Consider the following 23,187-nt stretch of genomic DNA (forward strand, 5'->3'; position numbering starts at 1 on the left):
TTTGGGAAGATCCCTGGAGTAGGGGTCTTCTACTCCGGGGCCACCTACTCCACTATTCTGGCCTGGGAAGCTCCAAGGACAGAGGAGCCTTGTGGGCTACCATCCATGGGGTTACAAAGAGTCAAGACACGACTGGGTGACTGAGCATGTTCCAGGTGACAGAACCCTAAGAAAACCCCAAATGGGAACAGGCAAGCGTTGCCCATGCAATTAACGAGGTGACTGCTGTTTCATCTTGAAGAATAGGTGGACTCTGCAGAAGCGTGCCTGATCATAGCCAACCCCCTGTGCAGTGATTCGCATGCTGAAGACTCTTCAAACATTATGAGGTAAGAAGCCGGTGCTGTGTCTTATATGTTCAGATCCTGGTCTTCATTTTCTCTCCTTTAAAATAAAACCCAGTACATAGGACTAAACAGGTGTCATCTATCATAGCACAGAGGATTCATCGTATTCCAGGTTTCTGCCTTATTTTTTGCCCCCAGAGACAGCAGATATATGAAAAAAGGAAATCAAAATAGAGTTTCCCGTATGTTGATGTGCTTTTCCACTCACTTTCCTGGAGTTCTAGATGAATAACAGCTGTGTAAATTTAAAAAGCCAACATGCAGATAACCGATAAACTGTTCAGATAGCGCCTTTCTCACTAATGTCACCTCAAAAATAAAGACAGCATGTATGGTTTGTGAACCTTATTCAGAGACTTTATTTACTGGGGTTTTTGCTAGGAGTCTTAGTGAAAAGTTGTGTGTGGTTCAGTATGGTGCACTTTTGACTCTTGGCCATATTTTCAAGATGGCTATGGATAGTGTTACCATCCTGAACTGAACTATCCATGAGCAGGAGCTTAATTTGTGGTAAGATATTTAAATGATCATTGTGATGGCAATGCCATTGTACCTAACCCACATAACCTGTTGGCCCTCAGAGCAAAATAAATGTATATAGCTGAAGGTGACTCTACAAAAAGCAAGGGAAGCCTGAGAAACTTGCGCTATGCAGTAAATATGAGAAGGATCTTAATGTTTTATTTTGTAAAAGTTGTTTTGAGAAAGTTGTGTTAGACAGTCTATGAGCTACTTCAATGATAGACAGCAATTCGGTCCCTATTTTATTTTTTAAAATTTTTTTTTTAAATTAATGTGTTTGAGTTTGAAAGCTACAATGTATGAAAATTCCTCCGTAAGAATTGGTCCCAGATGACCACAGTCTCTTAATACCAAGAGCTGACCTTACCGTAGATATAATTTGCTAAGTCACTAAAATCATAGTATTCTTCCACGTGTGTGCTGTTAAAGATCATAACAAAGATCTTTGTAATACATACGTTTCCTGTACTTAGGCACACATCAGTTTAACTGTGTATTGAATTATATTACAAAGATGTTAGACATGGCACTTCACTAATGAGAATATTTGTTATTTGTGTAGGGTGCTCTCTATCAAGAACTATTACCCTAACACCAGGGTCATCATACAGATACTTCAGTCCCATAACAAGGTACTGCAACATCATAGCCTGTTCAGTCTCCTCCTGTTTGGGTCTACGGACCTAGATGAACCTTAGCTCCTCCAAGTAATGTATGAACTTACTACTTTCTAGTGGGTCTACACACAAAAGGATTTTGCCAGTAGTAGGTGAAATTGGGAGTCTCATTAAGATTATTAATCACATAAAAATGTCAATGTGGCAAGAGTTATGTTTATATACTTTAAAAGCGACCTGATGGTCTGGAATCCGGTCATCCTGAATTTAGACGCTGACTCAGATCCTTCCATTTGGGTCTCTGACAGGTCTTGACACAGCCTTAAATACTGAGCACCACTAAAATAAGTAGGCAGGTTGGACAATGACAAAGGTTTGAGAGACAACCAAGGCCTGAGGCAAGGTTGAACAATGAGATTCATCTACTGCACAAGTCCACTCATTCAAAACTGGGAGAGATGGCTATTTCATCTAATGCATAGAAGGCAACACAGAGAGTCAAATAAAAGGAAGAAACAGAAGAATATGTTTCAAAGAAAAGAACAAGATTAAACCTCAGAGGGAAAAAAGGCTAATGAAAAGGAGAAATAAGGACACACACAAGACTGAAAATGAGGGGATGGAAAAGTATATCACGTACCAATGGAAAACAAAATAAATCTGAAGAAGCTATACCTGTATCAGACAAGATAGACTTTAAAACAAAGACTCTAATCAAATTAAAAGAAGAGCATTGCATATGATAAAGGGGTCAATCCAGCAAGAAGATATAACATTTGTAAATATTTATGACACCAACATCAGTTCAGTTCAGTTCAGTCACTCAGTTGTGTCTGACTCTTTGCAACCCCATGAGTCATAGGAGGACCTAAATTTATGAAGCAAATGTGAAAAAATCTAAAGGGAGAAGTAGACAGCAGTACTTTGTTTTTTTGAAGTACAGTTGATGTAAAATGTCATATTGGTTTCAGGTGTACAACATTCAGTATTTGTATATGTTGTGAAATGATGTCGTGATTCACTTTTTTTTTTATAGATTACACTCCATTTAAAGTTATTTCAGAATAATGGGTATATTTCACTCTGCTGTACTGCATATCCTTGTTGCTCATCTACTTTATATGTAGCAGTTGGTGTGAAGAGAATTCCCTGCCCCTGTCTTGTCACGCCCTCTCTTTACCCACTGAGAGCCCACTAGCTTGTTACTAGCTTATTTTCTGTGTCCATGATACGTTTCTCTTACTTTCTACCCTGAAATAGGCCTTTCTGCCAAAGATCCCCAGCTGGAACTGGAACACTGGTGACAACATCATCTGCTTTGCTGAACTAAAGCTTGGATTCATCGCCCAGGGCTGCTTGGTGCCAGGCTTGTGCACCTTCCTGACGTCTCTATTTGTTGAGCAAAACAAGAAGGTAACCTTGTAAACTGATGTTGAATCTTGGCTCTGTCCCCACGTCCTCCTAAATTTAAGATCAGATATAGAAAATAAAAATTGAGGAAGGCAAGAAGGCCCTGAGAAATGAGATTTGGCTTCTACTTAAGCTGAGAAGGGATTGAGAGATGTGGATTGAAGTCCCAGGCACTGCACTGACCTTAAAGAAGTTGTTTATCTGATTCTTTCCCAAAAACTATTATTGTTGTTTAGTCACTATGTCATGTCTGACTATTTTTTTCCCACCCCGTGGACTGTAGCCCACAAGGCTCCTCTGGCCATGGGATTCTCCAGACAAGAATCCTGGAGTGGATTGCCATTTCCTTCCCCAGGGGATCTTCCTGACCCAGGGATCGAACCTGCATCTCCTGCATTGACAGATGAATTCTTTGCTGCTGAGCCACTGGGGAAACCCTTGCCTAAAAATATTTACCTGCAAAATAGAACCGTAACTCTGCTTCCTCCTTGCACTCCATGATGTTATGAATCTAAATGTATTCATAAATGTAGAAGCACTTTGAGTTACTAAAGATGAAAATATAGAATAAAACTTATTAGTGGAGATTTCACATATTAACATATAAGTTAAATACAAACTAATGGACAATAAGAAATAATTATTTTCATCAGAGAAACAATTATACAAATAATCATTAACATTTAATTTTACAGACTATTTTGGGGTGTTCTGTGCAGCAATAATAATACTAGCCACATGTTGAATGCATACTGTGCATCATACATTTTAAATACATGATGTTTCAGTCACAGAAAGCTAAACAAACTGATCACATGGACCACAGCCTTGTCTAACTCAATGAAACTATGAGCCATGCCATGTAGGGCCACCCATGATGGACGGGTCATGGTGGAGAGTCTGACAAAACGTGGTCCACTGGAGAAGGGAATGGCAAACCACTTCAGTATTCTTGCCTTGAGAACCCCATGAACAGTATGAAAAGGCAAAAAAGATTGACCCTGAAAGATAAACTTCCCAGGCTGGTTGGTGCCCAGTATGCTACTGGAGGAGACTGGAGAGATAACTCCAGAAAGAATGAAGAAGTGGAGCCAAAGTGAAAACCATGCCCAGTTGTGGATGTGACTGGTGATGGAAGTAAAGTCTGATGTTGTAAAGAGCAATACTGCATAGGAATCTGAATGTTAGCTCCATGAATCAAGGTAAATTGGAAGTGGTCAAACAGGAGATGGCAAGTGTAAATATCAACATTTTAGGAATCAGTGAACTAAAATGGAGTGGAATGCGCAAATTTAATTCAGATTACCATAACGTGTACTACTGTGGGCAAGAATCTCTTAGAAGAAATGGAGTAGCCCTCAGAGTCAACAAAAGACTCCAAAATGCAGTACTTAGGTGCAGTCTCAAAAGTGACAGAACGATCTCTGTTCATTTCCAAAGCAAACCATTCAGTATCACAGTAATCCAACTCTATGCCCCAACCACTAATGTCGAAGAATCTGAAGTTGAACGGTTCTATGAAGACCTAAAAGACCTTCTAGAACTAAAACCCTAAAAAGATGTCCTTTTCATCATAGGGGACTGGAATGCAAAAGTAGGAAGTCAAGAGACACCTGAAGTAATAGGCAAGCTTGGCCTTGAGGCACAAAATGAAGCAAGGCAAAGGCTAACAGAGTTTTGTCAAGGGGATGCCCTGGTCATAGCAAACACCCTCTTCCAACAACACAAGAGACTCTAATCATGGACATCTCCAGATATTCAACACCAAAATCAGATTGATTATATCCTTTGCAGTCAAAGATGGAGAAGTCCTATACAGTCAGCAAAAACAAGACCAGGAGCTGACTGTGGCTCAGATCATGAACTCCTTATTGCAAAATTCAGACTGAAATTGAAGGAACTAGGGGAAACCACTAGACCATTCAGGTATGACCTAAATCAAATCCCTTATGATTATACAGTGGAAGTGACAAATAGACGCAAGGGATTAGATCTGATAGACAGAGTGCCTGAAGAACTCTGGATGGAGGTTCCTGACATTGTACAGGAGTCAGTGATCAAAGCCATCTCCAAGAAAAAGAAATGCAAAATGGCAAAATGCTTGTCTGAGGAGACCTTACAAACACCTGGGAAAAGAAGAGAAGGGAAAGGCAAAGGAGAAAAGGAAAGATATACCCATCTGAATGCAGAGTTCCAAAGAATAGCAAGGAGAGATGAGAAAACCTTCCTCAGCAATCAGTGAAAAGGAATAGAGGAAAACAGTAGAATGGGAAAGACTAGAGATCTCTTCAAGAAAATTAGAGATATCAAGGGAACATTTCATGCAAATACGGACACAATAAAGGACAGAAAAAGTATAGGCCTCACAGAAGGATAAGATATTAAGAAGAGGTGGCAAGAATACATGAAGAACTATATAAAAAAGATCTTTATGACCCAGATAAACATGATGGTGTGGCCACTCACCTAGAGCCAGACATCCTGGAATGTGAAGTCAAGCAGATCTTAGGAAACATCACAAGGAACAAAGCTAGTGAAGGTGATAGAATTCCTGCTGAGCTATTTCAAATCCTAAAAGATGATGCTGTGAAAGTGCTGCACTCAATATGCCAGCAAATTTGGAAAAGCTGAGCAGTGGCCATAGGACTGAAAAAGATCAATTTTCATTCCAATGCTAAAGAATGTTCAAACTACTGCACAATTGCACTCATCTCACATGCTAGTAAAGTAATGCTCAAAATTCTCCAAGCTAGGCTTCAATAGTATGTGAACCAAGAACTTCCAGATGTTCCAGCTGGATTTATAAAAGACAGAGGAACCAGAAATCAAGTTGCCAACATCCACTGGATCATCAGAAAAGCAAGAGAGTTCCAGAAAAACATCTACTTCTACTTTATTGACTATGCCAAAGCCTTTGACTGTGTGGATCGCAACGAATTGTGGAAAATTCTGAAAGAGATGGGAATACCAGACCATGTGACCTGCCTCCTGAGAAATCTGTATGCAGGTCAAGAAGCAACAATTAGAACCAGACATGGAACAACAGACTTGTTTCAAATTGGGAAAGAATATGTCAATGCTCTGTATTGTCTCCCTGCTTATTTAACTTATATGCAGAGTACACCATGCGAAATGCCAGATTGGATGAAGCACAAGCTGGAATCAAGATTGCAAGGAGAAATATCAATAACCTCAGATATGTATATGACACCACCCTCATGGCAGAAAGTGAAGAGGAACTAAAGAGCCTCTTGAGGAGGTGAAAGAGAAGACTTAAAAACTGCCTTAGAACTCTACATTCAGAAAATGAAGATCATGACATCTGGTCCCATCACTTCATGGCAAATAGATGCGGAAACAGTGGAAACAGTGACAGACTTTCTTTTCTTGGGCTCCAAAATACCTGCAGATGATGACTGCAGCCATGAAATTAAAAGATGCTTGCTCCTTGGAAGAAATATATGACCAACCTAGATAGCATATTAAATTACTTTGCCTATCAAAGGTCCATCTAGTCAAGGCTGTGATTTTTCCAGTAGCCATGTATGGATGTGAGATTTGGATTATAAAGAAAGCTGAGCACAGAAGAATTGATGCTTTTGAACTGTGGTGTTGGAGAAGACTCTTGAGAGCCCCTTGAACTGCAAGGAGATCCAATCAGTCAACCCTAAAGGAAAACAATCCTGAATGTTCATTGGAAGGACTGATGATGAAGCTGAAGCCTGAATACTTTGGCCACCTGATGCAAAGAACTGACTCATTGGAAAAGACATGATTCTGGGAAAGATTGAAGGCAGGAGGAGAAGGGTACGACAGAGGATGAGATGGTTGGATGGCATCACCAACTCAATGGACATGAGTTTGAGCTCTGGGAGTTGGTGATGGACAGTGAGCCCTGGCGTGCTACAGTCCAGGGAGTCACAAAGAATTGGATAGGACTAAGTGACTGAATTGAACTGATGTTTCTCTCAGTATTTCAAGGGAATATCCCAGTTGTGGAAGCTAACTAGTTGACTGTATAAGAAGTTGATGAGTAGCAGACAGAGAATTGTCTGACTTGCAGTCTTACTCCTGCGCCCTCTGCCTCTGGCTGTTGAATACCTACTCCCAGTCTCCCACATCAGGTCTTTTGATACCTTTGCTTGAGACAAATTAAATGACTCAATGGACTACCGGGATGAAATATGATAGCACATAGCATGGCCTTCCAAATGCCATCCCCATGAAGCGCTCCAGGAAAGATATTCTTAACACTCAGCTGGGTCTGGAAAACTCAACGTTTCTCCAGAGAGTGACCTTTCTCTCCATCTATTTATGCATCCACATTTGACTCTTCTTATGCTCAATTTTCTTTATGACTTCTCTTTGCACTTTATTTCCTTTTTTCAAATAAATGTTAAAAAGTTGGCATTCCTTTTCTGGTCCCTTCTCCAGTACTGTAAAGAAAAAGCAAAAGAAGTGAAAGATTCAAAAGATGCTCTGACCAGCAAAATGCTCACTGGAAACCACAGAATTCCTTCTGTGAATATAAGGAGATGAGGCTTCCCAGATGGCACTAGTGGTAAAGAACCCGCCTGCCAATGCAGGAGACATGAGATGCGGCTTTGATCCCCGCATGAGAAGATCCCCTGGAGGAGGGCATGGCACCCCACCCCAGTGCTCTTGCCTGGAGAATCCCATGGACAGAGGAGCCTGGCGGGCTGCAGTCCATGGGGTTGCAAAGACTTGGGCAGGACTGAAGCCACTTAGCCTGCGATCTACTTGTGACCTGATTTTTCCCAGGTATTCAGTTAATATTTGTAAAACTTCTGAGCAGTCAGGTTAGAAAAGAAAGCCTTGGGTCAGTGCCACATATTCTGACTCTACTGATTTATTTTGATTATATGCTGAGAAACTGTAGTCTGAGTAGCATTCTGGTTGGTTCTAGGCACAGAGCATTGCCTTAAACTTAAATTTGGATTAGATTTAATCCAACTGATTTACTTGAACTCACTGAGTCTATTATCCAAATCCCAAATCTATCTTGTCTTCCTGTTTCTTTTTCTGATTAAAAAAAAAAAATGACTCAAGAAACCTTCATGTCTATGGTTATTTTTTGGGCCATGTACTCAGTGGTGTCCAATTCTTTGTGACCTCGTGGACTGTAGCCCACCAGCCTCCTCTGTCCATGGGATTTTCTAGGCAAGAATACTGGAGTGGGTTGCCCTTTCTTCCTCCAGGAAATATTCCTGACCCAGGGATCAAACCCGCGTCTCATGTCTCCTGCATTGCAGGCAGATTCTGTACCTGCCAAGCCATCAGAGTTTTACTTTCTTGCAAAAACTGGAACCTTTGGGTTGGCAGCACTAAGCCAGGTTCTGTAGTCAATGAGGACTTAAATCGTGGCCTGACCTGCACAAGGAGGTGAGCCTTCCTCACTAAAGGATTTTAAGAAAGTGGGAGGGGACTTCCTGGTGGTCCAGTGGTTAAGAATCCATCTTCCAATGCAGGGGATGCAGGTTCAGTCCCTGGTCAGGGGACTAATACTCCCAGGTTGTGCCTGTGCACTAAAACTAGAGACCCTCATGCACCCACGAGAGAGAGCTCGTCCACCACAGTGAAGACCCAGTGAAGCCAATCATAACAGTAATTTAAAAAATAAAAGAAAATGGGAAAATGCAGGAGAGCCTGCAGCTTGGGACTCGGATGAGGTAGGCTGGAAAGAAGTGGTCCTTTTTAGCAGGGCAGAATTTTTTTGTTCATCTGTTTCTTTTTGTTTTTTTCTTCCTAAACCACAAGATGGCCATCTGAGGCATGTTTCTGGGCTGGCCTTAACTCTCCAGTGCCAAGGTGTTTCATAGTTCCTAGAAATTCCAGGCTTCATCGGAGATTCTGGGCTTTAAGGGGCCTGTCCTGCTCAGAGCAGTGTGGTGGTGATTCTCATGGCTGCAGGGGAAGGAAGAAGAGGATGATGCAGATAGAGAAAAACAGAATCCCAGGGGGTCTTGCACAAATGAGACAGCATTTAGCTTTTTCTGAGAGACAGAGAAATCCTTCCATCACATCCCCCTTTGTCTAGAAACCTGCTGCTGTCCTTGATTTTTACGTTGTCATGTCCAAGCATTGGGACAGCTTTTTGAGTTTATTTGAACCAAGAAGGGTTCTGATCCTGAGCAAATGTCATCACTATTTTCATCCTTGTGGCATATGATTAGTCAGTGAGTAGGAAACTAATATATATATATATATATATATATATATATATATATATTTAAATATATCTTAAACAGTCATATCTAGGAGGAGGTAAGTCAGATTCCACATTCCACTTCCCATCTTATTGTTCCTGACTCAAAGACCAGTCTACCTGCTGAAATAACTGGAATAAGAATTCATTTCTAGCAAGAGGCATGATTAAATCATGATGCTTTCTGTTCGTTCTGGGAAGCATTGAGATATATGATGGAGTTTTAGTTCTTCCTTGAAAATTTGTCCAGTTAATCATGAGGACAAAACTCCTTTCTTTTCATTTAAAGAAATTTTTTTTTATATGGACCATTTGAAAATCTTTACTGAGTTTGCTACACTGTTGCTCCTGTTGTTTATGTGTTGGTTTTTTTGGCCACAAGTCAGGTGGGATCCTAGCTCCCTGACCAGGGATCAAACCCGCACCTCCTGCATTGGAAGGAGAAGTCTGAACTCCTGGACCACCTGGGAAGTCCTGACACATCTCCTTCCCGGGTCCTGAATGCCAGCGGGTACTGGTTTGGTACTGGGCAGAACACGCAGCTTGAACTAGCAGGCCCTGAACTCCACGTCACCCTGCCTCCCGTGGCCTGGCTGTGTGTTCCAGATCTGTCCTCACGAGCCCTGGCAGAAGCTTTTCTGCAAAGGCCTGAAGAACAAAATCCTGACGCAACGTCTCTCCAATGACTTTGCTGGGATGAGCTTTCCTGACGCTTGCCAGTAAGTGCAGGGAGAACCTCGCCTCGGTTTCATGCATGCACTCTCTCCCCAGGGCGCGCGGAGGGCTCGCTGTAGGTTTGGTGGCAGGTCCCGAAGGCCTAAGGACGAGCAAGTCGGAGCATCTGCTGCCTGGGCGGGGGTTACAGTCCGTGCGGGACAGGTTCATGCTGTCCCCGTTGACTCCCTGGCTGTGGGTTACTCCAGGGCGGACTCACTCTCCACCAGTGTCCCAATGTTCAGAGAACGTCTCCCGTTTGAGAGGCCCTCCCCACGCCGAGGGGGCGGTGTCCTCCCAGCACAGAGCCCAGCCAGCATCCGTCCTTCGTGTTACTGTGAGCCGACGCCCTGCTGTCCTGCCTCACCTCCCCCTCCTCCTCTCCTCTCCAGGCTCTGCTTCACGAAGATGCGCCTAATGCTGATCGCCATCGAGTATAAGTCCGCCTGTCACGATTACTGGTATCAGTGAGGCTTGGGATCTCTTCAGATTCTTTGAGGACACTCTTTACAGATTATGATTTCGGCAGAGACACAGCCGTAACTAAACTTGTGGCCCTGTGGTGAGAGCTGGCCTCTCAGGCACCCGGGCAGCTGGGGTGCATTTGATACTGTCTATGAGCACTGGGGTTCCAGAGGCTACCCTAGTGGGTGGGCAAAGGCTTTGCCTCTGTTGCGGTGGTCTTGCCCCAGTGTCCTTCACGATCAGGAGAGAGAGAGGACAGGATCACTTTCCCAGATCTCTTCCTCTTAATATATTTCCAGATCTTGTAAGGCTTGACCGTAGATCATACCATGAAATAGAATTATTTGTGATCAAGGTGTTCCCACAAGCCTTAGAAACTAATCTGAAAAATATGAAAAAAAAAAAAGTGGGGATTTGACTGACCTACAGGGCAAAGTATGCTGTTGATCAGGTAGATGAAAGAAAGAGGTACCCTTATGAGACCATAAGCATTTCCTGAAAATGAGAATAGGATAATATAAGAAGTATGAGAAGTGATAATACAATAAAAAAAGAAAATCCAGAATCAGCCACAATGATATAGAGATAAAAGATGCTGGAAAACAAGAAAAAGCAGGGCTTAAATGCAATGGGAAACAACAAACATGGTGGCTTGTGTGTAGTTTTTTTTTTTAGTGGAAAACTTCCTTTAATTCTGAATTAAATTGGAATCAATAGACTAGGTTCAGAACCTGATTCTGATTTGCCAGGTCAGTGGCCTTGGAGAAGTGTCCATCACCTGTAAAATGAGGAAGTCACGTGAATGAATTCCTAGGATCACTTCCAGCTCTGAGACTGACGATTACCAGGAACCTAGAATCATAGGAAACTCTTAAAAATTCAGTAATGTTGAATGACATCAGTTTAAGTATCTGGAAAGTTAGAAAGAAGGAATAATGTGTCAGGTAGAGAGAGTGTAGAAGGTATCTGAGCAAAAGGACTCAATGGGGTATGTCGCAAAGCAAGTCCTTGAGGAGAGTGGAGACTGGGATTCTCTGGTCGCTCCATTTTATTTAACAATTGCACCATGCTCACGAAAATTTCAAAATCTAAACCCATGTCCAAGTTCCCTTTCTGCTGGAAATAGATGCAAGTGAAGAGGTTGGTGTCTTACTTCACAGGCTGGGCAGTTTGAGTTTCAGAGCAGCCCGAAGCTTGATCAGGGTTTTAACTCTGATCGGGTTTGGACATCTTTGTCCTTCAACGACTGGGATTATACATCAGAATTATTTGCAAAGTTTTAAAGACAGAGATTTCAAAACCCCACTTGTGAAAGACAGACATAGAATTCAAAAATACCACTTATAAAACCCAAATCTGTGAACTGGTTTTGAATCTCCATGATAGAGTCGGTTTTGTTCACTGGCAGTCAGAAACGACTGCTCTTGATACCAAGTGCTCTTGACACCATTTCCACATTTAACATCCTAGATTCCTATCAGCTTTATTGGGGTGACTGTTAGGACCCTGTGAACTGGAAACAGGAGTGAGCAGCTAAGTTCCACATATATTCAAGAAGTTCTGGTGCTATTTACTTCCTAGCAGACATCTACCCCCCAATGAGAGAGACACCTGCTCCAACATAGATTTAACTCTGGCTTCTCACCAAAGAGTTAGAGTTGCATCAAAAGAATAAAATCCTGATTTGGCAAAGATATTGGTAATAGCAGTCTTACATGATTGCTGGTTCCTGACCAACACTGCTATAAGCACTTCACTTACATGAACTCCCGAATCCTCACAACAACGCTGTCAGAAGGGTACAATTATTTGCTCCATTTTATGGAGGAGGATCTAAGAAAAGGTCAATAGTTTTCCCAAGCTCACACCACACCCAAGGGGCAAAGGAGAATCTGAACTCAGTCTGGGCACTTATGTGATCGGAGCTCTTCTGATCATCTAGCTGTGCTAAATCCACCACAGTCATTACCCAGAATGAAAACAGGGCAACTCAATGCTGGGCTTTGGGCAGGCATATTGAAAAACTAGGGGGAAACCTATCTCTCCTCACTTTTTCTTTTCTTTTCTAATTGATACACTTTAGTAGACTCTAGGATGTGCAAAAGCCCTGGGTAATCCTCAGAGTCTGTCTTGGGGAATAATTTATCACCTGGTGAGCAGTAAAGCTGGATGAAACCCCAGTCAGAGAATTTCCTGAGTCTGTTCCAGGGGCCAGCACTTTCTAACAGAGCAGCTGGTCGCGATTCATGAAGACGGAGGCAAGTCTTCGGGAAAAGTTCACCTTTTCTTGCAAATGCAACCAGAGAAGTTATCACGACAGTATCTTCATAACTAAGTATTCAATTTGAGTTCAGAGGACCCTGCCTTTAAAAAAGGAGATATTAAGATACAACTTGAGCATTCTTGGGTAGTGAACATCAGCCCATGATATTGGAGTAGGGGAGGCACAAATCCATGCACTTTCCTTTTCAGACTTAAAAGCAATCATTCCATGTATGTGTTAGTCAGTCAGTACTCGGAGAAAGCGCCACATACTGTCTCATATAATCTACTGGAACACAGCTATTCAGCATCTTTTACTCTCAGCATAGAACTGAAGAGCTTTTGTTGTACAAGCTCTTTTATTTTTGTAAGACTCTAACACACTTGCACATTACTTTGGAATATCCTAACATCAGACTAAAGTTTGCCGAAACGAAGACTCGACCTCTTTCCAATGTGAATATGATAGGAAGGTGGAAAGGAGAACTTTGATCACGTACAAAGTGAGGGAAGGCATAGGGTTATAAGACCTCACCATATTGGAGGTCTGAATTAAAGGAAGTAACAGCGGGAGAGCCTGACAAACAGGGAGAATTTGAGGAATTCAGATAGTCACAGTGGAGTAGCCCATCAAAAAATATCGTGGTTGAAATTTATAAGACAGTGTTTTCAAGCACCCAAACCATAATAAAACAGAAAATCAAAATATTCAAGTAGTGTAGAAATAGAAACAGTTCATGTGGTTCCTGCTTTCAAAAATCTTACAATCAAGATAGATGCAAGTGAAGTCAAAGACATGAGTTTAAAAATTGTACTGGCCAATAAAAGGAACTCTTAAATCCAGCTATTAATAGTTAATCTAGAGGGTAAAAAGCCTAAGGATGTACATCACTAGAATGACTGTAAGACTAGCAACTGTGTGGCCTTGGCCTCTTTGGCTTTGGATATCTCAAATTAGCAAAGCTTCCTGCATCTGCGTTGCTTTGACTATTTCTGATTCAGGACATAGTCCAGGGAATGTATGCAGCTCAGGGACTGAGTTTTGACCTGGCTCCCTCTCAGGATTATTTGTCAGCAATCGATCAATTAAATGCAGTCAAATCCACATTTTCTACTGTAAATTTCCAGCAGTAAAAGGGGATCGAGTCCTATTAACTCTGCAACTTAGAGAATCCATTGGTGAAAACAGATATTACACCAGAATTTGGAGGGGGAAATTACTGTATGTTTATTTTCTGTTTCCAGCGGGCTGATACTAAATCCACCTGCTCAGGTTAAGCTCCGTAAGAACACACTAGGGTTCTTTATCGCTGAATCTGCAAAGGATGTCAAAAGGTAAAAAAAAAAAAAAAAAAAAAAAAATTTATCACTTTACGGGGAGAAAGCCCTAAAGCAAATACAACTTAATGGCAGACGGGCTGAGTCAGCTCCGTGCTGCTTCTGCGTGAAACCTCACGTAAGTCATTCTTGATTTGCTTTCGTTGTCCAGAGCCTTCTTTTACTGTGCCATCTGTCACAGCGATGTGCAGACACCTGAGCTAATTGAAAAATGTGACTGCAAAAACAAGCTTCTACACGCGACAGGCAAGTGCGCTTTCTGCGTCCTCCACCCAGCTTCGGGGGGCGTGGCCAAAGAAAGGGGCGGGGCTTCATCTCTCAAAAGAGGGGATCGCTTGAACTTGGCCTAGAAGAGACAGATATTTCCCCACTGGGCGTCGCAGACCTGATGATCTGTCCTTTAGAGCTGGAAGAAACCTCACTAGTTCTAGTTCTCTGGTACACCCCCTTCACAGGCTAGACAAATGAGCCCTGGAAGAGATGCAGTAATTTCATCCAAGGTCACACAGCCAGCTGGAGGCACCTCAGCTCTGTCCCAGGCACACGGGGGATGAGCCTGTTGCCTTTTCTCCATGTATTTTCCCACCTTCAACCTGAAAGTTCAGCGCTGTCAGGACGACCCCTCATGACCTTTTCTGTTTTTTTTTTTTTCTATTTTATTAAGATGTCTTTGACACGCAGCACTGCATACGTTTAAGGTGTATGACATGATCTGACTGACACGTTTATATCACATTATACAGTTGCCGTTGTAGCATTAGCTAACACCCCTGTCACGGGCCATAGTTATCATTTCTTCTAGTGTTGGGGACAAAACCGTTCCCTGAGGACTCTGTTCCTTCCGGATTGTCAGGAATGTAAAATATTCTCCTTCTGACCTCGTAATGAAGAAATTAAGCTTTCTGCCTTTACTCAAATTGAACTGGATAGCTCACCAGTAAACCCTTACCACTTGATGGTAGGAAAGGTTAACCTCGAGAACTCACAATAATTTAATCCCTTCTGGTTGAAATTTTAGTCTCTTTCAGGTACATTGAAGATGGTTTAGGTTCATTCCCAGTGTTTCGGCGTTTAAGTTTAATTCAGAATTTGAATTTCCTGTCAGGACTCTTCTTCTCCCTAAGCTTCTTCTCTTCTCCTGAGTGGCAGTCTCTCTGAACGCAGGCATAAATTTGCTTAGCCCCGTGGGCAGGGGCATCCTTCCATGAGAGTCCTTACTGGCTCCTGAGTTCTGTATATGTTGCTTCTGTGGCCTCTGCGTCAGCAATGAGTGACTGCTCCTCCTGGATTTAGGTTTTCTGTTGTTTGTTGCTGAGACCCATCATCCCTGCCATAGCTTCTAGACTTTTTTTTTCCAGATAGAATTTTCCTTTAAAAAATTATCTTTTACTGACGTAGAGTAGATTTACAGTGTTGTGTTAGCTTCAGGTGTATAGTAAAGTGATTCAAACACACACACACACACACACACACACACATATTTTCAGATTCTTTTCTCATATAGGCTATTACAGAATATCGAGTATAGTTTCCTGTGCTGTACAGTAGGTCATCATTTTATCTATTTTATATATGGTAGTTTGTGTATGTTACTTTCAAATTCCTAATTTATCTCTCTTTCCCACCTTTCCCCTTTGGTATGTCTGTGACTCTATTTCGGTTTTGCAGGTAAGTTCATTTTCATCACTTTTCCCCCCCAGATTCTACCTACAAGTGATATCATATGATATTTGTCTTTCTCCGTCTGGCTGACTTCACTTAGTGTGGTAATCTCTAGGCCCTCCCAGGTTGCCACACATGACATTATTCCATTTTTTTGATGGCTGAGTAATATTCCATTGTATATATTGACCACATCTTCTTTATACGTCCTTCTATCAATAGATATTTAGCTTGCTTCTATGATGAGTCTCTTATAAATAGTGCTACTGTTAAGATTGGAGTGTGGATATCTCTTCAGATTATGGTTTTCTTTGGATATATGCCCAGGAGTGAGTTTGAAGGATCCTGTGATAGCTCTATGTTTAGTTTTTTAAGGAACATCCATACTGTTCTCCATAGTGGCTGCACCGATTTACATTCCCACCAGCAGTGTAGGAGGGTTTGATTTTCTCCACACCCACTCCAGCATTTATTATTTGTAGACTTTTTGATGATGGCCATTCTGACCAGTGTGAGGTTTAGCCTCTGGTCTTGAGGTCTACAAAGCCACCTTTTCCTATTGTTGTTGTTCAGTCTCTTAAGTTGTGTCTGACTCTTTATGACCCCATGGATGCCAGGCTTCCCTGTCCTTTGCTATCTCCCAGAGTTTGCTCAAACTCATGTCCATTGAGTCAGTGATGCCATCCTGTTATCTCATCCTCTGCCGCCCACTTCTCCTTCTGCCCTTAATCTTTCCCAGCATCAGGGTCTTTTCCAATGAGCTGGCTTGTCGCATCAGGTGGCCAAAGTATTGGAACTTCAGCTTCAGCATTAGTCCTTCCAGTGAGTCTTTAGGGTTGATTTCCTTCAGGATGGGCTGGTTTGATCTGGACACAGGCATAAACTTGCTTAGCCCCGTGGACAGGGGCATTCTTCCATGAGAGTCCTTACTTCCTCAGCACCACAGTTCAAAAGCATCAATTCTTCGGCGCTCAGCCTTCTTTATGGTCCAACTCTCACATCCGTACATGGCACAACCTCCTATACCCCTAGTCTTTTTATTCCTTATGTTCTTTTGGTCTCTTTACACTGTGGGATTTCTTTTAATTTTTTAAATTAATTGCCTTCTTTGCTGATTGCCTGCTAGACAATTTCCAGAGACTTTAAACGGGCTTGTATGTGAGTGTGTTTGTTTCAATTTTCACTAGTTATTGTTGTTTCATGGAGCCGCAGGTTCATGGATCTTTTCTGCTTCCATTCCAGCCTAAAGGCTCTATCTTAATCCTGTCTATTTTCTCTGACTTTTTGGATTTTTTCTTGAAAGTCTTAGACAGTATTGAGCACAGAAAGAAACTATTCCTGTATCATTTCCTGAAATCTCTATTACCTGTGGAATTTGCAACTGAACAATTGAGTCTAAAGAACACTGTTAATTAAAAGGACTTCAAGAGCCTGTTTGGGATTCAGAAGTTAAACGTTGACTCTTTTGCCTTCTGTAACAATATGAATCATTCTTGAGGCAATGGTTGAGGCTGACTAAGTACAGAAACATCTGATTAAAGAGGTGTGAGTAAGGAAAAAAAAATATATTGCATATCATCTCATTATAGTATCTTTATCCCATGTGAAAATTCAGCATGGTTTCATGAAGTAGCCATATCCCTGTAAACACAGTGTATGAATCAAACTTTTGCAAGTTATACACACTCATATGCATGCAGTGCTGCCAGTCATTTTACAAAACAACAAAAAAAAATGGTTTATAAATTAAATAACTTCCCCTTTATTTAGCTGTCTTTTAAGTGTGTTTTGTTATATTCTAAAGCAGGAAGTTAAGTGCTCTAGTATGAATTGGAGAGATTTTTGTGTAAAGAAAAGGGCTATGCCTTCATATTTGTAGATATGCCAAATTTCATCCACTTCTGTAACATGTAATTTACAGTGTCTAGGGAATCAATACAACTTTCAGTTTATAATCTGATGTTTGATATTCCCCAGAACATTTCATTCTTCTCATAATAGGATCATTTTTTTTTTCTTCTTGCTCCCTACTATTCTTCCATCACCACTTCTACTGCATTCAGGACAATTCTCATAAATCTGGTACCAAGATTCTTAAATAACAGGCAGTGAGTTAGCTAGTTGTTCTTATTTCAGTCTGCCAGACGGTGGCAGCAGAATACCATTAAACACTCTGGCTGGCTGTTCAGGGGAGTGGACTTGAATTTGGACATGAATCTGGAGAGTTAGTTCCAACCAAAAATGTGCCAGAAGAGGACATCACTGTAGAAGGCGACTACTAGGCCTCATATATTTAAAAATCATGATAATGTCTTGGAAATTCTCCCAGAGACTAAACTTTCTAAAAGCATTTAGGAAAGTACCAATAGATGACAAAAGAGAAAATTTACTGACTTGAAGTTAGTACAGATTTCAGGTTGAATATTTTACATTTCAGAGTCAAATGAGGTGTATGACCGGCCCACTCCCATTGCAGAATTATCTCTTCATTGAGTTAATCAAGCTCATTCAGCCCCAGCAACTTCTTCAACCTCCTATGTGTGTGTGCATGCTAAGTCACCTTAGTCATATCCAACTCTTTGTGGCCCTGACCCCTTGGACTGTAGCCCACCAGGCTTCTCTATCCAGGGGATTCTCCAGGCAAGAATACTGGAGTGGGTTGCTATGCCCTCGTCCAGGGCATCTTCCCGACCCAGGGATCAAACCCACATCTCTTATGTTTCCTGCATGGGCGCCCCCTGGGAAGCCCTTCCACTTCCTGGACTCAATGAGAATTCAGAAGACTTGAATTCTGACCACAGCTGTGCCACCAGTTGGCTGTGGTTTAGAAGAGACACATCAGCTTCTGGGATCCCAGTGTCCTCCTTTCCAAACTCAGCTGTCTTCATCACCACTACGGCCTTTTCAGTTCTGATGTTCTGTGATTTATAATCCTTCCTCCATTTTTTTTTTTTTTTTTTTCCTGAATAGAATCATACTGGAGGTCCTCCTCTTAAGTTCAAAATCCAACATTTGAGGGAGGCAGCAAGCATGTGGTGGTTAAGAACGCTTGGTTCTGCATTGATCACTTCTTAGCTGTGTGACTTGAGGAAGATTATTTAAGCTCTCAGCATGCTTTGGATTTCTGTAAATAATCTTTTGGTGATAATATTATATATCTCAGAGGGTTAAGTGAGAGTGTTAGTACATAAAGAGTATACAAATTGAGTTTATTAATATAGAAAGCATTAAAACCAGTTCCAATAGTAAGTACTGCATATAAGGTAGGGGCTTCCCAGGTGGTGCTAGTGGCAAAGTACCCACATGTCAATGCAGGAGATGGGGTTCAGTTCCTGGGTTGGGAAGATCCCCTGGAGGAGGGCATGGCAACCCACTCCAGTATTCTTCCCTGGAGAATCCCATGGGTAGAGGAGCCTGGTGGGCTACAATCCAAATAGTTGCAAAGAGTCGGACGGACTGAAGCGACTTAGCACACACGCGCGTGCTCACACACATATAGTAAAAATCACAGAACCCAGGGGAACACAGACTCAAAAAGAATCTCATTATTTTGCTCATCAGTGAAATTCAGATGAAATAATTGGCAGAGATGTCCTGGTAGGTTATACTTATTCAAACCCATTCCTCAGAGTCTTTTGGATTCAGAGCATGAAGATCGTGGTAGGACCAGCTCTCAGAGCAGGAAGAATCCTACGTAATTAGCTAAGTTACTGGGCAGAAACTTTCCCAACCCCAGCTGTGCAGTTCACTGCCTACCATTTCAGCACTGAATTCTCTTAATACCTAACTTTTTGAACGGTGGTCCTCAACCAGGGCAGGGAGGGGCACACGGGGTTCTCTGGACAAGATAGGGTGGAGAGAGGGGGTCCTTAGGAAAGTCGTGTCCAAACTCCCCTAATCGCCACCCCCTAGAGCTAATTTATATTCCTCCTTAAAATGTTAATGTTTGTGATGGAGTCCCCAAAAAGGAGAGGGGAGTGATGAAGAGGAAATTGGAAAGAAGGTGTGAGCGGAGCCAGGGACAGGCAGTGTGAGAGTGTCACTCCGTCGTATCCGACTCTGTGTGACCCTATAGACTATAGCCCGCCAGGCTCCTCTGTCCATGGAATTCTCCAGAAAAGAATATGACCATGGGCTGCCATGCCCTTCTCCAGGGGTTCTTCCCGACCCAGGGATCGAACCCGGGTCTCCTGCATTGCAGGTGATTCTTTATACTCAGAGCCACCAGGGAAGCCCCCAGGAGCAGGCAGAAATGATGAGAAATGTTTTGAGCAGGAGGCGCTAACTTAAATTTGCCCTATTTCGTAGTTTTCTTTAGATTTGGCCTTGGGTTGCTTTTTTCATCTGCATCCTGCACTAGTTGATCCCTTTTAAGAAAGGAATCCGCCCAGCCAGTTCCCCAGGGATGAGCACTCCAAATCCAGAAGCCTGAGTTCTCACCCCTGTAATGAGTTAAGCAGCTCATCTCTCTAGCTTGGCTAAAAGTCATCCAAGCCCTCCGGCAGCACCAATGGCTGTGGGTAGGAGAGAGCACAGGTGTGCTTAAGTGACTTTTCGTCTCTAAAACAGGATCAGGGATCATATGTCCCCCCAGTTCCAGTAAAATGGAGAACAACCTGGTCCACCAAGACCACAGGCCAATATCTTGTGTTTCTGTGCTCATGACAGTCCCCATTGTTCTTGGGGCCAGTCCTGCAGTTGCTTGTAGGGCTCCCTTCCCTGTGGTCTTCCGTGTCCATCTCCACCTGCTCCGTGGCCCTCTCCATATTTCTTATCCCAGTGATTACAATAGCATCCTTGCTGGTTTCCCTGTATCTAGCCTCTCTTCAAGCCAATCCATGCCACCTTTCATGGCTATCATAATCTTCTTAAAGTTTTGATCATGAACAGATATATAAATAAAAAATCAACAGATGGATGAATGTTATCCCTCCTTTTGCAAGAGGAAGGCATGGGCTTGATCACTTCTCATCCTGCTGCTGCTGCTGCTGCTCCTAAGAGCAGTGTTTCTTGTCTGGAAGACCTGGTATCACTTCTTAGGTGTGTCCCAAGGACTAGTAGATTACGGAATTTTCTAACAGTGTACCTACTGAGTAGACTGGAGAAGATTCAGATTCAGCCAAATAAGGCAGAATTTATTTTCACTCATTGCGACTCTGGTAAGATTTGAGGGAGATAGAAAGGCGTAAAATGGTTGCTGTCAACATGGAAATCATGCATGGGGCATGTTTTAAAGGCAGTTCTATCATGGAGAACGGTTGACTGTCATTCTCAAGGAATCATTTCTTGAAGAAGAAAGATAATCAAGATGTTGGCCTTACATAGGGCTTTCATTTTTTTGTTCAGTCACCCACAGGTCTTCAATATCTTAGATGCCGTGTGTTTTTTGATGTCTAATGCTTATGAGGAAACTCTCTTTAGGATATCCATAGAGAAGAAGTCATAATAAGCCTTTAGGTTAGAGTGTTAGGCAAAATTTTGTTTCATTTTTCCTTGCCTAAAATATGAAAACATAATTTTTTCACACTGTCAGCTGTAGATAGATTAAAATATAAACAAATCAAGTGGTCAAACTTTCTTAGAAAATGAAATCAGAGAAAATTCAGCTGTTTGTCTACTGCCTTGAGAGAAGGGGAGTTTGCTTCCTAGTTTTATTTTATTCTGAGCCCTACCCCCACTGAATGTCTGAAGCAGAGAAGAAACTGAGGAGAAAGGCAATAATAGGTCGTTTCACATTCTTAACAGCCTCCTCTGGTAGAGAGGGTACTTTCAGACTCTTTTTGAAATTCATTAGGATTACAGAATTTAGAGTTGAAGGGACCAAAGAGATCATGTGGACCAGTTGTTTCCCCTTCGGAGCCAGCAACACACAACCAGAGACTCCACCCATTTTCATGCAGACTGTGCCTTCCAGCCCCTGCGTCCTTGCAGGAAGATGCCAACATTATGCAAATCATTTACATGTTCTAAGGAGAGATTTCATCAAGAAGGACACAAGGGAAGATTCAAAGCTTTATTTAATAGAAATTTCGAGAGCTCCATACCTAATAATCTGGAGAAGGCCATGGCACCCCACTCCAGTACTCTTGCCTGGTGAATCCCATGGGCGGAGGAGCCTGGTAGGCTGCAGTCCATGGGGTCGCTAAGAGTGGGACACGACTGAGAGACTTCACTTTCCCTTTTCACTTTCATGCATTGGAGAAGGGAATGGCAACCCAGTCCAGTGTTCTTGCCTGGAGAATCCCAGGGATGGGGGAGCCTGGTGGGCTGCCGTCTATGGGGTCACACAGAGTCGGACACGACTGAAGCGACTTAGCAGCAGCAGCAGCTTGCCTAGTACTCACTGAAACCCCCCCCTCCCGCCACCTTTTTTTAATACCTGGCACACGTCCTCAGCTGGAGAGTGAGGCTCTGAGAAAGCTGAGACTTCCCGAAAGTTCCATTGTTCTCCAGCCAGTTTCGGCATGTTGCCTTTTACATTCCACAGCTCACTTTCTATCAGAAGCACTAAGCCGGCCGGCCTTTAAAGGCTGACAGTTGGTAAAACGCTAGTCCTCGCTTAGATATTTCTTCAGAAGTTCCCTTCCTAAGCCATTTTCCCGCCCAGGGCAAAAAAAGTAACCATGGAATAAGGAAACATGAGTCAACCTCAAAACCCCATCAAAATTCCATATGTAAAGTGAAGGCTTTCTGAGGATTACAGGCAGGGAGTGATCTTATTGCAGACCTGGCCGTTAGCACACCTGTATGACGCTATTACTGCTGATTTAAGCCGACAGATCACATCTGCAAAGGATGTCCTTCTTCTTCCAAAAGTGTGTTTTGACTCAGTTGATATTTTCTGTAGATTAAAATGGCTCAGAAGGAATTACATCAAAAGAAAAGGGATAGTAGAATATTTCTGTGGCTCGTTCTGTCTGCCATTGTCCCAAACCTGATGAGCTACGGGCTTAAAGGATTGTCCCAGAGGAGCTCTGCATTCTGAGTAGTCTCAGTACGGGGAAAGTCTTAGATTTCCAGGAGGAAGTGTCTATCTTGTCTCCACTTAGGTGGGCGGCCGCGGAGGAGTAGCCTCGATCGTTCTTTGACTTTGTCCATCTTCTTAATAACTTCTTCCTGGGCAATGACCCCCTCTCCGATCATCTGGCATTCAGGTTCAGGGAAGCGGATCATGCAGGGTTTTTGAATCGTGAAAGAAAAGCATTTAACTTCCAAAGCAACCTTTAGAATGCTACTTTTCATCACAGTACCAAGTGCCAATTCTTACTGAGCAAGCATGTCTTCCTAGCCCAGCGCTTTGAAAGGATTCCTAGGTTAAATCTCTGCTCTGGAATAAGAGGGGCATGATGGAATATCAACATGTAGGTGCAGGAAGGAGTCATGGCTCACATGTCAGGTTTTTGCTTTCTCCATCTCAAAGCAGCTTCCTGTGGCTCATCTAAAGGCTACGTTTCACCCGTCCTTGCGTTCATCCTCCTCAGTCACCCTTTGAAGCCCTATTCTCATCCCCATTTTGCAGATGAAAAGGTGATCTGCTTTTGTATTGTTTCCAGATGTGGAAATTTACACACGTTTTGGGGACATATCCCGTGTAAGATCAAGGTCCTTCAAAGTTAAAATAAGA

At 42.5% G+C, this 23,187-nt stretch overlaps 1 protein-coding gene across 1 annotated transcript in view; it reads left to right on the forward strand.

Annotated features, from left to right (window-relative positions):
- KCNU1 (potassium calcium-activated channel subfamily U member 1) overlaps positions 1-23,187 on the forward strand; it is a 135,485-nt gene that overhangs the window by 42,609 nt on the left and 69,689 nt on the right. Inside the window, exons 12-18 of the mRNA XM_065947462.1 lie at positions 247-329; positions 1,432-1,501; positions 2,747-2,899; positions 9,729-9,841; positions 10,229-10,297; positions 13,809-13,898; positions 14,053-14,147. Coding sequence (XP_065803534.1) covers positions 247-329; positions 1,432-1,501; positions 2,747-2,899; positions 9,729-9,841; positions 10,229-10,297; positions 13,809-13,898; positions 14,053-14,147 — 673 coding nt within the window. The remainder of the gene's footprint in view (positions 1-246; positions 330-1,431; positions 1,502-2,746; positions 2,900-9,728; positions 9,842-10,228; positions 10,298-13,808; positions 13,899-14,052; positions 14,148-23,187) is intronic.

The sequence above is a fragment of the Muntiacus reevesi genome, chromosome 10, assembly GCF_963930625.1.
Source record: "Muntiacus reevesi chromosome 10, mMunRee1.1, whole genome shotgun sequence".
In the NCBI taxonomy this organism is placed as follows: domain Eukaryota; kingdom Metazoa; phylum Chordata; class Mammalia; order Artiodactyla; family Cervidae; genus Muntiacus; species Muntiacus reevesi.